At 51.2% G+C, this 15,000-nt stretch overlaps 1 protein-coding gene across 3 annotated transcripts in view; it reads left to right on the top strand.

Annotated features, from left to right (window-relative positions):
• plxna3 (plexin A3) overlaps positions 1 to 15,000 on the top strand; it is a 103,917-nt gene that overhangs the window by 32,229 nt on the left and 56,688 nt on the right. For all 3 annotated transcript variants that reach the window (XM_035521821.1, XM_035521822.1, XM_035521823.1), the window contains exon 4: positions 9,944 to 10,084. In XM_035521821.1, coding sequence (XP_035377714.1) covers positions 9,944 to 10,084 — 141 coding nt within the window. The remainder of the gene's footprint in view (positions 1 to 9,943; positions 10,085 to 15,000) is intronic.

Genomic DNA, 15,000 nt, shown 5'->3' with positions numbered 1-15,000 from the left:
CCGCTCATGGAAAAGCGCGCTCCGAGCTCCTCCCACTCCTTCTGCATGCGCTGCAGGCTCCTCCCACTCCTTCTGCATGTGTTCTGAGCCCCTCCCATCCCTTTTCCGTGTGCTTCGGGCTCCGCCCATTCCTACTCCACGCGCGCCGAGCTGCAGAAGTGCATGGAACGCTCGCTAGGTCGTTGTATATGTCCGAGAGACATGGAGAGGAGTCACAGAAAGGAGAGAGAGAATGAAGACAGGGAGGGAGTGGGGAGAAGGGTTTGATAGCCACCTGGCTTCTCTCAGTCTCAGACTGATGGTTTTTGTCAGGGTTTCAGGTTCCAAGGCCAAAGGTCAAGCTAAACATAATAAACACGATCTATCGTAAATTTTAATCAGCCTCCAATTGTTTGTCTTCGGAGCTTGAAAGCGGCATGTGGCCTTTCTGCTGATTTACAAGTCAGAGGGAGCGTGTGTAGATCAGCTTTCCCTGATTGATGAGATCAGATCAAGATGGTGGCTCAGTCAGCCCCGCTACTTGGAACTCTGCCGCAGTGCTTTCTTGATAACCCTAAGTGGACATGCAGAGCGCTGGCAGCAGGGGCCACAAACGAAAGCTCACAGCCGCAAGCATAGCAGGGCGTGAGGAGCGGGCGCCCTGCATGCCTCGGAGCCTTGTTAACACGAGGGCCTGCGCTGGGATGGACGTGCCGTTAATTACACTCGTTCCCCAGCGTGGAGACACGATGGTTGTTTGTCTTTGCCGACGTTTCAGCGTGGCGTAATGACTCGGCCCGGCTGTCCTGCCAGCCAGCTTGTGTGTTTACATGCACGGGCTGATTAACAGACACAGCCCTGGCAGGTAACATATACATGTACACGCGCTGCAGTAGTGAAGTTAAGCACTGAAAAGTACACAAAAGGTTCCTTTACGCTGGTAAAAGTGTGTTTTTTTTTCTCTGTAAAGGTCCAGACATCAGTACATGCGCTCTTCAGCTGCAGATAAGGTAGTGGGTAGATGTGGATGATTATATGTAACTGGATAACTGTGGGTAACTGGGTATCTGAGTAACTATGGATAACTGTGAATCACTGTGGGTAACTGTGGATCACTGTGGATCACTTTGGGTAACTGGGTAACTATAGATCACTGTGGGTAACTAGGTACCTGAGTAACTATGGATAACTGTGGATCACTGTGGATCACTTTGGGTAACTATGGGTAACGGTGGGTAACTGGATCACTGTGGATCACTGGGTAATGGAATAACTGTTAGTAACTGGATCACTTTGGGTAACTGTGGGTAACTGGATCTCTGTGGATAACTGTGGATCCCTGTGGGTAACTGTGTGTCACTGTGGGTAATTGTGGATCACTGTGGATAGCTGTGGATCACTGTGGGTAACTGGATCACTGTGGATCACTGTGGATCACTTTGGGTAACTGTGGATCACTGTGGGTAACTGGATCACTGTGGGTAACTGTGGATCACTGTGGATAGCTGTGGATCACTGTGGGTAACTGGACAACTGTGGGTAACTGGGTAACTGTGGATCACTGTGGGTAACTGGGTAACTGAATCACTGTGGATCACTGTGGGTAACTGGGTAACTGTGGGTAACTGTGGGTAAGTGGGTAACTGGGTAACTGTGGATAGCTGTGGATCACTGTGGGTAATGGTGGGTAACTGTGGGTAACTGGGTAACGCTCAGGCTATCGTAGTCAGAGATCCAATAAAGCAGCAGAACTGCAATAAAGCTCACATTAATGAAAGTGTATTAGTAACATTACGTTAATTAACACTAAACGTATTAAGAGTGTTAGCATTATTTGGGGTAAAACTGGAGTCTTGGTATTATAAGAATCACACCAGTGACATTGGTGACTATCAGGTAGACTTTAATGCTCTGACAGTCTCTTTAAAAAAAGACAGAAAAAGCAGTACAGGGGCTCCAAGAAAATTCAGCTGTTCCTGTATACCTCAGCACAATGGCCCCGCCCACCTGAGGTGTTCTCTGCTGATTGGTTAAGTGTGAGTGCGCGTTCGGGCCAGGTTTGAGCTGCCCAGGTGAAGTGCTTACTGACAGTTAGCTGAGGCTAACAGTGCTAACAGTTGGACCCAGCGAGCCTGAACTGACTTATTTTCCAGTCACTTATCATAACGATCGCTTCAGCGACATGTGCCCTGGCTAATGGGCAGACATGCCAGCGAGACACCTATTCTTCCCATGAGCGTGGGCACACACACACACACACACACACACACACACACACACACACACACACACACACACAGACAGACAAACAGGAACAAGTGAAAATGTAGTCTCTGACTGAGAACTGGCTGAAGTAAATGAGGGTCATAGCTATGCCATTGTGTTGCTGGGTAACTGGTGTTCGATTGATCTGAGTTTCCTGACTCAAGGCGTAGTGGTATTTAAATTCCTTGCATATTGCCATAAAAGGCCACATACCATCTGAGATCACCATATAACACAAACAAGTGATAACAAACAATATTGGCTTTAAGTGTGCAGTGGTTAATTGTTTATATAGAACATTGTGTTATGACAAAGATGCTGGATATATGAAAACTGTAGCAGCATACAAACCATGTTCTGGCTGGAGAATAAGATCTGTGGTGTTAAGATTCAGAGTTCCTCTCAGCACATCTCTGTCGGTGTGATTTCTGTGGGATTTTATCAGCGGGAAAACTAAATCCGCCTTTGTGTTTTTCCTCTGTGTCATCCTGAAGCTCTCGGCTCCCTGTACGGGCTAACGTCATCCCCTGTTACGGAGTCAGAACTGCATTTGGTGCTGATGCGGTTGCGGTGCTCTGTAGTGTCCCCCCCCGATCCCGCTCGCAGAAGCAGCTGCTGCCTGAACTTGGGGGATGAAGGCGGCCGTCCGGCCTCAAACCCCGGCCTTTCATGTTTCCTAGCGTCAGGCTAGCCGAGCTGTGGAAAGTATCAACTTGCCTGAGAACTCCTGGACTTTCCCTCTCCTGCTAACATAAACACAGGAGATCTACTCCAAACACACCGACAATAGCGTGGCAGCTTGTGTCCTGTGCATGTGTGTGTGTGTGTGTGCATGTGTGTGTGTGTGTGTGCGTTTCTGCTTGTGCATTCCTGCGTGTAATACCGCAAGGATGTGCAAAACCAACATGCAATTTCCTGCATAATTAATTCCCTTATTGAGTTTGATGTTTCCACCCCACCATAATCTGAGCTCAGGACTGAGGGGTCAACAGGATTAGAGTGGAATACTGGGAGTTTCTTAGGGATCGTTGGCAAAGTTTCAACTTTTTATTTTTTGTCCCTCCGGAATCCAAACAGGTTCCTTGGAGGCTCTGAAATGCCCCAGTGTTCCTCATTGTCCCCCCCCCCTCTCTCTCTGTCTTTTTTCCTCTCCTCCCCCTCCCTCTTTCCTCTCCTCCCCCTCCCTCTTTCCTCTCCTCCTCACTCTCTGTGAGGTGTGAGCGTGTTTGACGGTCCCTTGGCCCGGCTCCAGCTGCAGCACCTGGGCAGCAGGCTGTGGTGCTCGTTGGAGCCTGACTGCTTCGCGCCCTGTCACAGGCTCTCGAGAGCGCGGGTGTGCCTTTCTACACCCGCTGGGCTCGACGTGACGGGCGCTCCGAGGCCCCGGTCCAAGCCTCGAAAAAGCGTCGCCATGGCTGCCAGACATGATCCGCGCGTGTCTCGCTCGAGGTCCCGGCCGCGCTCCAGTTCTCCTGCCTGCTCCCATCATCCCTGCTTCCGCTCGCTGGTCCTCTTTCCCAAGGGAAAGAGAGTAAACTGTTGCCTTACGGTGACGAGTCCTGTAGGCTTTCGATGACACACCTCCCAGTAGACCTTTGGTGTCATTCATGCTTCTTTGTGTTTATTTGTGTTTCATGCTAAGCAGCTTAGCATCATCGTATCGCCAAGCAAACGGCGACTGAGCCTCTAAAGAGGCCACAGGTTCACCAGCCTGATGGAAATGATTTCGTGACCGCTGATTTAGTGCAGATATCCGAAACCGGACTGAAAGCAGTAAATGATTAGGTGGGTCCTGGTCAGGATAAAACATTCCAGATAGGCCCAACTTGTAATTAGTGCACTGCGATGCAGTGGCGTACTTGAACAGCTGTGAGTAATTGCTGGTGTATTGGAGCTGGGTGGAAGTGTGTATGGACTGTGAAGGGCGATAGGGCCAGAGTAGTGGGCTACTGGAAACTCCCCAGTGTTCACTGGTGGTTGAGCACATTCTTTCCTTGAGCACACACTCACACTCACACACACACACACACACACACACACACACACACACACACTCAATCACACACACACACACACAGACACGTATGCATATAGCGTACTACCCAAGGCAGCTGGGCCCATACCCAGACAAACTTACTTACCAGGTGGTAAAATGGGATTTTTCTGCCAAATATTTACATAACCTCTTAGCCAACATAAAACAAATAACCTTTGGGTCATGTGGTTTAGGACATGTAGGAAAAGCCCTCCCAGTGATCAGAACTGTGTAGGACTCGCAGTTGTTAGCAGCAGTGAAACCCAACGTCAGAGCACTGCACAGATTGTTAATTACGCTTTATGAATTCATCTCCTTTTCAAACTGTTGAAAATCCCCGGTGCCTCTTAAAACTCCACTAATATGCTCAAATGCCTTTTTCGCAGACGGGTCCCTGTTGCAGGGCTTTCCTTGTATTCACACATGTCATGCGTGCTTTTTCCCATGACTTTCAAAGGAATGTTTCAGCGAGATGTCTGTATTTTAAAGGTGTTAGCCTCTCCGCTCCGCTCCGTGCCCACCACCTGTTTATAACCAGCCTTGACGACCCCGCAGGTCATGACTCAGTCTGGGTCAGAGGTCACGGAATGCTGAGGAAGACGCCCAGAGGGGTGTCAAACAGGGCACCAGTGATGGCGTGTGTGCTGGGGTGTGGACCAAGGTGGGGCAAACGTTGAAGGCTTGAGGGGCAACAGCATGTTCGCTGGGCTCTGTCTGTTCTCCTGCCCCTCGGCTATGAGGGCTAAATGGGATAAGAGCCTTAATTGAATTACGGACGCCGTTGTTCAGTTCCTGGGGTGCAACGCCCCCCCCCCCCCCCCCCCCCCCAAGAAGATGGATTTGGAGCTTGAGGATTTGACCTCATTTTTTTGACACAGGAGAGGACCACCCCCCACCCCCACCCCCTCTGTTTTCCTGATGTTAATGTAAAATCGATTGCCCATGATGGGAAGAGGAGTCCTCTCTTCAGGCTGACACCAGAAGGCATTCCTGTGAGTGGGGCGCCCACCCCACACAAAAAAAGCAGAGCTGTAATGTTCTCGTTGTTCTGCTCTCAACACGCTGGAAGCAGGGGGGACAAAAAGCCTCCTTCCTTTGCAGATAACCCTCCGCGCGCCATGGGGTGCGGGGAGTTGCCGAGGGCAACGCGTTTCGACAGATCTGTAGCAAAGCAGTGGAAACGACCCGAGCCTCTGTCTGCGCACGGCGTGCATGTGAACGACAGCAATGGTGCAGCATCTGCCCTGTCTCACTGCATCCAGCACCAGCCCTGTCTCACTGCATCCAGCACCTGCCCTGTCTCACTGCATCCAGCACCAGCCCTGTCTCACTGCATCCAGCACCAGCCCTGTCTCACTGCATCCAGCACCTGCCCTGTCTCACTGCATCCAGCACCTGCCCTGTCTCACTGCATCCAGCACCAGCCCTGTCTCACTGTATCCAGCACCAGCCCTGTCTCACTGCATCCAGCACCAGCCCTGTCTCACTGCATCCAGCACCTGCCCTGTCTCACTGCATCCAGCACCAGCCCTGTCTCACTGTATCCAGCACCAGCCCTGTCTCACTGCATCCAGCACCTGCCCTGTCTCACTGCATCCAGCACCTGCCCTGTCTCACTGCATCCAGCACCAGCCCTGTCTCACTGTATCCAGCACCAGCCCTGTCTCACTGCATCCAGCACCAGCCCTGTCTCACTGCATCCAGCACCAGCCCTGTCTCACTGCAAAGAGTGAATATCTAGTGTCAGTGTGGTCTGTCCTGGATGCTTCAGTTCTTTTTTTTCTCTCGTTGTAACGTCGTAAAGGTTGTTGTATTTAATCGGAGCCCAGTCTACTAGGTGCCGTTATATGTAATGGCAACATTCACCAGGGATCTTAACTTGACCAAACCGTGACTTGTTCCAGTAGATGAGAGTAAAGGGAGTTGATCAGGATCGGGGCTGACTCTGTGCTGTGTTGCCGGGTTTTCAATACTTCCCTGATTATAATTGCGCATAAGGGAGAAAAGGTAGGATGACTCCGTGTTAGATTAAAAGGAGGATTTTTGTTATATACCCACAGAAAAATTGACAAGCCTTGAGCTGTGAATCATTCTGCTTATCCTATAAAAACATAAGCCTTCCACTGGATTAAATTAAAAACGATTTTAGAACGTGATCACATATTTTCTGCCTTTTTGCCATCGTTTTATTATACATATTTCACTGCCTGGTATGTTTATTTAGTCTTTTCCTGTTATCCAGGCCAGTGCAAGAGCTACACGTGAGCTACACGTGAGCGGCACGTGCGCATGCCAGGTGAAATGTACCGGAAATAAGTGCGTGTCAGACATACCCAGATTTCAGGTCCAGGCTCATCGGTGCAGTGGTTCCAGGTCCTACTGGTGTGTGTGTAATTCTTGCACGTCGCACATTTGCAGCGTGATTACGGTGACTGAGCATTCAGGTCCTCAGAACCTCATTTTCTCTAAATAGTGCCGCACAATCCAATTTTCCCCCTGCGATGCATCCCTCCTTCGCTCTCCCTCCGTCTCCGTCCCTCCTTTGTGTAGCGCTCGCTGGCTCCTTTGCTTCCAGCCCCCCCCGCTGCTTTCCTTTGTCTCCTGGAGCTGGCCAGGGAGGGTTACCTCCGGCTGGCTCCGAGGGTTCCAGCACTCTCCACTAATCCCCACAGTGGGACAACCTAACCCCCCCCCCCCCACACACACACACACACGCACCTTCATCTCCCCTTTTAAATTCATTCATGCAGTCATTAGACATTTCATATATCACTTTAACCTCCTCGCAAGTCCCGCCCTCTCAGACATGTCTTTGATGTATGAGAAGACCATAAAATAAAATCTGTGTGTGGGTGGGAGGGTGTGTGTGTGTGGGCGGTTTCCATCCCAAGCCCGTCCATTTCCAGCCCTTATCATACCATCAGCATGGCACACTTTAAGGAAGTATACCGCACTCCAGAACCTGGACATTAAGATGTCGCACTGGGAAACATACAAACCTCACAGGCTTTCATGGCCTTGCTATTGTTGAAGCAAACTCGTAATTTGATCACAAGAAGCAACTAACAAAAAAGGAAGGACATCTTTCAGTGAAAGAGAGAGTGAGCGAGCGCGAGGGTGGAGGAAAGGGAGAATGAACCCAGCTCCACTTAAGGATCTCCTTTCATTCAGCCCTTAAATCAGAGCTGAGGCGAGGGCTTCAAAATCGCTCAGAAACCAGCGTCCCGCCGAGCAGAACAATGCCCCCTCGACCTCTTCCCCCTCTGCACCTCCCCCGTCTCCTCTCCCGATCGATGAGGGGAGAAATTGGGCTACGATCAGTCCTGCTGGGCCTTGGGACCCCAAGCGCCCCCGCCAGGCATGTGTGGTGCATTGATTAACGGACGGACAGCCAGCCGCTAGCGCTGGGTTTCCTCGGAGTACTAGGAAAGCCAGAATCGGGAACTAAATTCCACTTGCCCTCATCCAAGGTGTTTGAGGTGTGGTTCGGGTCAGCTCTCAGCAGACACCGGGAGCGATCTGCATTTCAAACTCTCGAGAGGTGTAGGGTGGGAGGGGCAGGGGTGGGCGGGGGCGGGGCTTCCCGGCCATGACAGCAGCGTGGCTGGGCTGATGTCCTTTTCCGCATGCACGGGCCAGGGCAGCTGTCTGCCAACATATGTTCTGCCACAGTGGCCACTGTATGTCAGGACCGAGCTGCTTAGAGCTTTCTAGAATCTTCCGGGGGGACGGACTACAGCTCCAGAAGCATGGTCCCGCATTCCTCTCTGTCCGGTGTCTCAGCATGTGCTGCTGAGGATTAAAAAAAACGAAAGAACTCGTGTGACGATGGAAACATTTAATGTTTTACCGATTGTACTGCTTCAGTGTTTTGCCTTTTCCCAAAGATGAACGAGGTTCGCTTTCTACATCCACGTACCCCGTTAGCAAGCCAGACTTGGGTTTCTATAAAAAACGCACGGGCTGGAGGAGGTCTGGTGGTTTTATTGTGGTTGGAGTTGACTCTGGCTGCTGTCGCGATGGCAGACTTGTTGTGGGAGCTCCTCCCTAAAGGCAGGACGCCTGGTGCCACTGACGGCTGCATCCGCCACCGAGACAAGCTCCAGCCCTGCTGTTGTTTGACAAGCACAGAGGCGTGCGGGTGAAGGCACGGGGGATGATCCTTCTCTCAGACGAGCCACGAAAGGTGACGCACGCACCGTGGGCGTGGCTGCCGCGCTTCTCCACGCGCTACCATGCTCATGGCCGAGGCGCCATCTGCCGGCGAGCCTGTGCTCGCTATGCTCCTCAGGAAGCAGAACTGTAGCCAGTAATATTAATGGGCGTGCCACAGGTGAACCCACAGGATCTGGTTAGCTATCCGCTCACTCCTGCCCGGTGACAGGAAGAAATACAGATGGCGGGCGGGAGATGAAGCGATGCGATAAGCCGCCGCGTCGTGAGCTGCGTGGCCAGCGGCTGGCAAACGCGACTCTACAGCTGGTGGCGCATGCATTGACAAACGGCGGGCAGAGTCCGTCACATTCCGGAACCTTCTGTCCCTGCTGCTGCTTGACTCACGCGCGCCGACTTGGCCGGCGACTTGCGACACCCAATATGGCAGCCTTCGACTAATTGATGTCACCTTGTCAACACTAATTACTTCGACTGCGGCCACGAGGAGGCAGCTAATTAACAGGCTAACGGTGTTTGTCACTTTGGTCCGACCTGGATATTTAGGAGGAGGCCCAAGCTTGATGGGCGTCGCATCTGCCGCAGTCTTACCCCCCCCAACGCCCACTGCGCCTCAATTTCCCCTCGCTTTGGAGCGACCCCACCCCTGCTGCCTTGTTTCGATCTGGGCTCCGAGGCAGTCTCCGAGGCAGTCTCCTCTCATCGCTGCCTCTTGTCACTTTCCCGTCAGCACTGATGAGGACGCGGGCGTGCGGAACGCCTGCTCCACTCTCCTGCTAGCGGAAGGGTAAATAGGTGAGCGCTGCCATTTCGGCTGAGCTTGTCAGGAGCGGCGTTCAGTTTGTTCGCAACCCCCCCCCCCCATCTCCCTCACTCTCTCACTCTCTCACTCTCTGTCTTATTGAGTTATTTATTTATTTTGCTCTATCACTTCAAAGATGTTTTGAATTTGACATTTTTAGAACATGTTTTTACTGAACATCCTCACTACTCTAATTATCAGTGTGAGGAAACAGACGAGTCGCTAATGATGAAGCAGTGGGGGTTCAAGTGAGTGTGTCAGGGAGTGTGTGTGTGTGCGCGCGCATGCCCTTGTGTGTCTGTGTCTGTGTATGTTTGTGTATGTATGGATATAGTGCCATTAAAATGTGATTCATTTTTATTTTCCATCTAATCATAAGCAGTAAAGTGGATCAGGACTGTGTGTGTGTGTGTGTGTGTGTGTGTGTGTGTGTGTGTGTGTGTGTGTGTGTGTGTGTGTGTGTGTGTGTGTGCGTGCGTGCATGCATGCGTGCTGCCTTCACAAGCTCCTTCAGATCTCCATTTCTGGGTCAGCCAAGGCAATTGGCACCCGAATGAGAACGGTGGCGAACCCCACATCAGAGAGCGGAGCATGGAGAAAATGAAGCCACAGCAGAACCGTCGCCCCCCGACGAACCAGGTGAGGTCAAGCGCACACAGTTCTTCACGCCTTCCCTCTTTCTTCCACAGATCCGAGTGGATGGCATTCCTCCACCTTCCCAGAATGCCCTGCTGTATGAGAATGTCACGGTCGTGGAGGGGAACCCAATTCTGCGCGACATGGTTTTCAGTCCCGATTACCAGTACATCTACCTGCTGAGTGACAAACAGGTAACATCTGCTCTGTGTCCTGACAGTATCGCAACTATATTTGCTCAGCGCGGGTGTGATACCATTACAGTAATGCCTGCGGGAATGTTTTGTCCTTTACCGCTGTATATGCTGTACTGTTACGCCTCTGACACCTCTGTGGCCAAGGGCGTTACGGAAGCGTAGCTCTGTTACCTTGGTCTTCCTCCTTGTCTCGGAACTGAGTGTAATACGCACACGAGAACACTTGTTCTACGCTGACGAAGACCTCTCGCGCAAGAATAAAGAGACGTCTGTCAGGCAGAGACGGCTCTGGGCCTCCCCTCCCCCACCCCTCTGCGCCCTCCGGTCTGTGCTTTGTTTGAGAGCCGCAACCGGAATCTCAGATATGTTGTTTTAACATCTGCGCTACAGGAAGACAGAACATGAACTACTGGCTGATGTGTGTGAATGGGAGACCCAGCTGGTGGTCTTAATAAGATCTGGGGGGTTGGGGGGTCTCCATCCAGCGGCAGGCGTAGTGGAGGCCCCTCTCTACGCCCTCATTGTACAGCTGGGGGAGGAAGGTTAACACAGAAGACCCTCCGCAGCCAAGAAAGACACTCAACCCACTACAGCTGCAGAAAGAATGACACCCTAGTTCTCCCTTTTACTCTTCTGTTTCCTCTGTCGCGCTCTCTCTCACTCTCTTTTGCTCTCTCTCACTCTCTTTTGCTCTCTCTCACTCTCTTTTGCTCTCTCATTCTCTCTGTTTCTCGTCGAAACCTTCCTCTCGATGCTCATTTGTGGCTCCGCTGGCATGCCGAGATGAGCTGAAATTGCTCTCTTTGTGCATGTTTCTGAAAGCGCTCTCCGAGAGAGACACAGCCGTGGCCTCGGAGCACAGGCGCCGGTGAGGTGAGCAGCGGCTTGCTCGAGAAAGCCCGCCCTCGCCTCGCCTCGCCTCGGCCAGAGCCTCCAGAAAGGGCCAAACGGTATAGGCTGCTCCCATGCAGTGGCCCCGGCCAGTGGAGCAGGGTACTCTCAGCGGGGTATGTAGGCGGTCGCAGCCGGGTGTGTAGGAGCTCATATGGGGTATGTAGGTGGTTGCAGTGGGGTATATAGGAGCTCACAGCGGGGTATGTAGGCATTTGCAGCGGGGCATGTAGGAACTTGTAGAAGGATATGTAGGTGGTTGCAGTGGGGTATGTAGGCACAATGGGGTATATAGGCACTCAATGTGGGGTATGTAGGCATTCATAGTGGGGTAAGTAGGCATTCACAGTGGAGCATGTAGGCACTCTCAGCTGGATATGTAGGTGGTTGCAGCAGGGTATGTAGGTGGGGTGTGTAGGCATTCATAGTGGGGTATGTAGGCACACACAGTGGGGTATGTAGGCACACGCTGGGTCACTCCGACGGTGCCAGCACAGGCCTGCTGTTGGTGCCGATCAGGAAGAGATAAAGAATGACTCTGGTTCCCTTTTGCTCGCTCCAAAAATGGAGCCGGCCATGCGGAAAAGCTCCCTCAGTCAGCTCCGGATATTGGTACCGTCGTGACGGACTGCTGAGGATGCCGGCCATGTTAAAGCGGGCAGGGAACGGAACGGGATCAATCAGAGCTGATTAAAAGCATTCTTTACGGGCGGATCATGGAACGCCACTGTCGCCCGTCTGTCTGAGCTTGCTCGTAGGTGCTGGATCTGCCTTGGCTCGAAAACCTTTCTTGCTTGAGTTCGCTTCACCCTGCCTGCTAGCCCTCAGCGGATGAAAGTGGCGCAGAATCCCAGCCATCCGTTTGCCGCTGGATCCTGATAATAAGCAAGATGTTTTTCACCCTCGCACACAGTTGCGCTGCGTAGATTCTCTACCCCCCCCCCCCCTTCAGCTCCACGCCGAGCAGCAGGCGTCTTACGCTAACTCATACCCTGACAGATGCTGTTACCTTCTGCTCACTACTTGCCCTTTAACTTTCTCTGCGGACCAGCGGGCAGGTCCGCTGTGGAAATGCGGAGTGGGAAGACGGCGGCTCGTCTGGAAACGTGAAATATGAAGTGAGAGGCAGGGAGTCAATAAATGAGGCCCACATTTAACCACCACCGTAAACGCGTTTTAATATTTCATTAGCGGCAGGTGAGCGGGCAGGTGAAAGGTTGCGCTATGTCTACGGACATGTTTCAGTTACGGACAGTAAATGCCACCACGGTGTGGTGGTGGGCCAGGGGGAGCCAGTGTTTACCATTTTACAGCCATCCAAGGGAAACAAGGAGCAGCTCCTGCGGATCCGGAACGTTCTCCAGCTTTGCAAGTTCATTCTAGACCTCTTCACCATATACAGCGTGCTGGATTCTTACTGTGGCCACATGGATTCACCCTCTGGATCATCACATTTGTGTGTGTGTGTGTGTGTGTGTGTGTGTGTGTGTGTGTGTGTGTGTGTGCGCGCGCGCGCGTGTGTGTATGTAGAAAAGCATCAGAGATGTGGATTGCCGGATTATAAAACAGTGTATTTATGTGACGCTGCATGGCCGAATAAATTAACACAGAGCACAAACACACTACACCTCGCCCACCCTCAGTCACACACTCACACAAGTGTACACGCACATGCTCACACGTTCACACACACACACACACACACACACACACAAATCCTGACTCTTTCTCTCTCTCTCTCTCTTTTCTCACACACACCCACACAGACTCACTCTCTCACATGGAGTCGTCTGCTTCATACTTGAAAGGCAGGGCCCCCATTGGGTGGGGTTGTTTATTCCCTACTCTGGATTTTCTCGCTGCTGTGTCTAATCTTGGCCTTGATCAAAGGGAAGAAGGAGCACTTTCAGAGCTGTGGTGCCAAAGCCCCCTTAGAGAAACCCATGATTCTTCCTCGGTCTCCTTCAGAGATCTTCCACACTGATACTGTACCCACCACACACACACACACACACACACACGCAACCTTATTTCAATCACCTTATGACAGTGTTAGCTAGACGCCCTATTGGTCTGTTGAAAAAAAGGACATTTGGTCATTTGGTTTGGTTGTATTGCATTTGGTTGAGAGGAAAACAAGAGACTTCATTGGCCGAATGACTGATCTGTGATTGGTCCCTCCCTGAGGCTCCTCCCATACACGGTGACATCTGTTCACCCTTCCTACAGATGTAAGCCAGGTGTTTGGGGTCTGCCATCACCCAGTTCTGGGTTGTGGGTGAGACCTTGAAATAAAGCTTGCTGATGACCTTTTGAAAACCCAGGTGCGTTTCAACAACAACCACTGCTGACACGTCAACGAGTGGCGTAAGACCAGCATAGATCCAGTGAGTGTTTACCCAGCCTGATGCCAGCGTGTACCACCACAGATCAAAATACCCTTGTTCAAACAAATACAAGCACGTGTAACACACACACACACACACCGAGTAGCATATAGCTCACATACACCAAAACTGACAGCCTCTTTCAAACATGCACTAAGATGGTAGATGATGGTGAAGATATCACACACCATCACTCACAAACCACCCTTTCTAGTGATGTAGCATTGGTTTTCTGGCTGTACTATGACTCCCACACTCCTTATATAAGCTTCCATTCAGATGGGCGTTTGGCCAGGCGCCCACTTGCATTTTCATGTTCAAAGTTACAGTAGTTTTTCCCCTTTTAAACATGGCGCTAGCTGCAGCTGGGTGCAGACAAGGCTCTTCCTCATTTCTCAAGTTGAGCTCCTCAACTTGGTATGGTAGGGCTCCATCTGGACAGAGTCAGCGGTGCTGGCATCTCGAGCTACCCCAGCTGTGTGTGTGTGTGTGTGTGTGTGTGTGTGTGTGTGTGTGTGTGCAAATCCAGTATTTTTGCAGCGTTGTTCAGAAGGTAAGCTGGGTACCTGGGTGAACAGGGGGTCTGGTGAGCTGTGGGGTTCACATCAGGGTAGCTGTGTATTCTCAGGCCAGTGTAGCTCCTGTTCGGCCCTTAAAATAGCCTTTCATCCATGTGAGCGCCTGTACTCTCTTGTTTAGTGTTTTCTCTGCTCTTCAACCTTTGGCTCCACTCATGAGGAGTACAAATAATGGACCATAATGCAGCATTTACACAATGATGTCTTCTCATTTTTTCCACTGTAAAGAAGAGGTCATATTTTCTGGTGTTGATTTTGCGTGGTAATTACTGCTGCCCTCGCTGGCAGCCCCTGGGCGGACGCCTCGGCCACGCTGTTCAATATGGTCTGTTAAAGGCATTGGTAATGTTAACCGTCACGGTGCAGGCCGGGGGAAGCAGCTCTGGGATTTGAACCAAGGTGCAGGCACGCCAGTCCCAGCACACAAAAAAGAGTTCTTCAGTCACCAGTGGCGACAGTGGGCCACTCCCACTAAAAATGCCCAGCAGACCTGAACGGCCGTTGAGTTTCTGGCTGTTCCGCTGAAGGGAGAAGAAAGCAGGGCCTGCTTAAAAAGTGCTTAACACGATATGATCGCCTCCCTTAGGGCACATGTGCAGAAATAAAGCCAGCTTTGGAAAAAGATCTGTTAAAAACCGGCCCAGTATACACCTGTGGATACACTGTGTTAGTAAATTCAGAGGCGGTCAGGGAAGGGGCAGTAACGACCATGTTTCAGAAAGCATAGATGCACATCGGGCCTCTGATACTGTACACACACTGGAACGTACCGGAATGTACTGGAACAGAGCTGCTGGCTAGATGTCCGTTTTAACCTGTAGTGTTTGATACATGCACAAGAAGGAAACCTTTTGTTTTTTAGTGGTTTAGAATTATTAGATCTGAGCAGACTGAGTGGTTGTATATTGGTTTGTTGTAAATTTTAAAAATGTGGGTTGAGTGTGTGTGCGTATGTGTTTAGTTCATGTCCTGAACTGTGTCCTGGAAAACAAGTGTCAAGTCAAATCAAATTTATTTATATAGAGCTTTTTACAGCAGTTGTTGTCACAAAGCTTTA

Source organism: Electrophorus electricus, chromosome 23 (assembly GCF_013358815.1).
Source record: "Electrophorus electricus isolate fEleEle1 chromosome 23, fEleEle1.pri, whole genome shotgun sequence".
In the NCBI taxonomy this organism is placed as follows: Eukaryota; Metazoa; Chordata; class Actinopteri; order Gymnotiformes; family Gymnotidae; genus Electrophorus; species Electrophorus electricus.
Note: the sequence above shows the minus strand (reverse complement) of the source record. Positions and strands in the feature narration are given on the sequence as shown.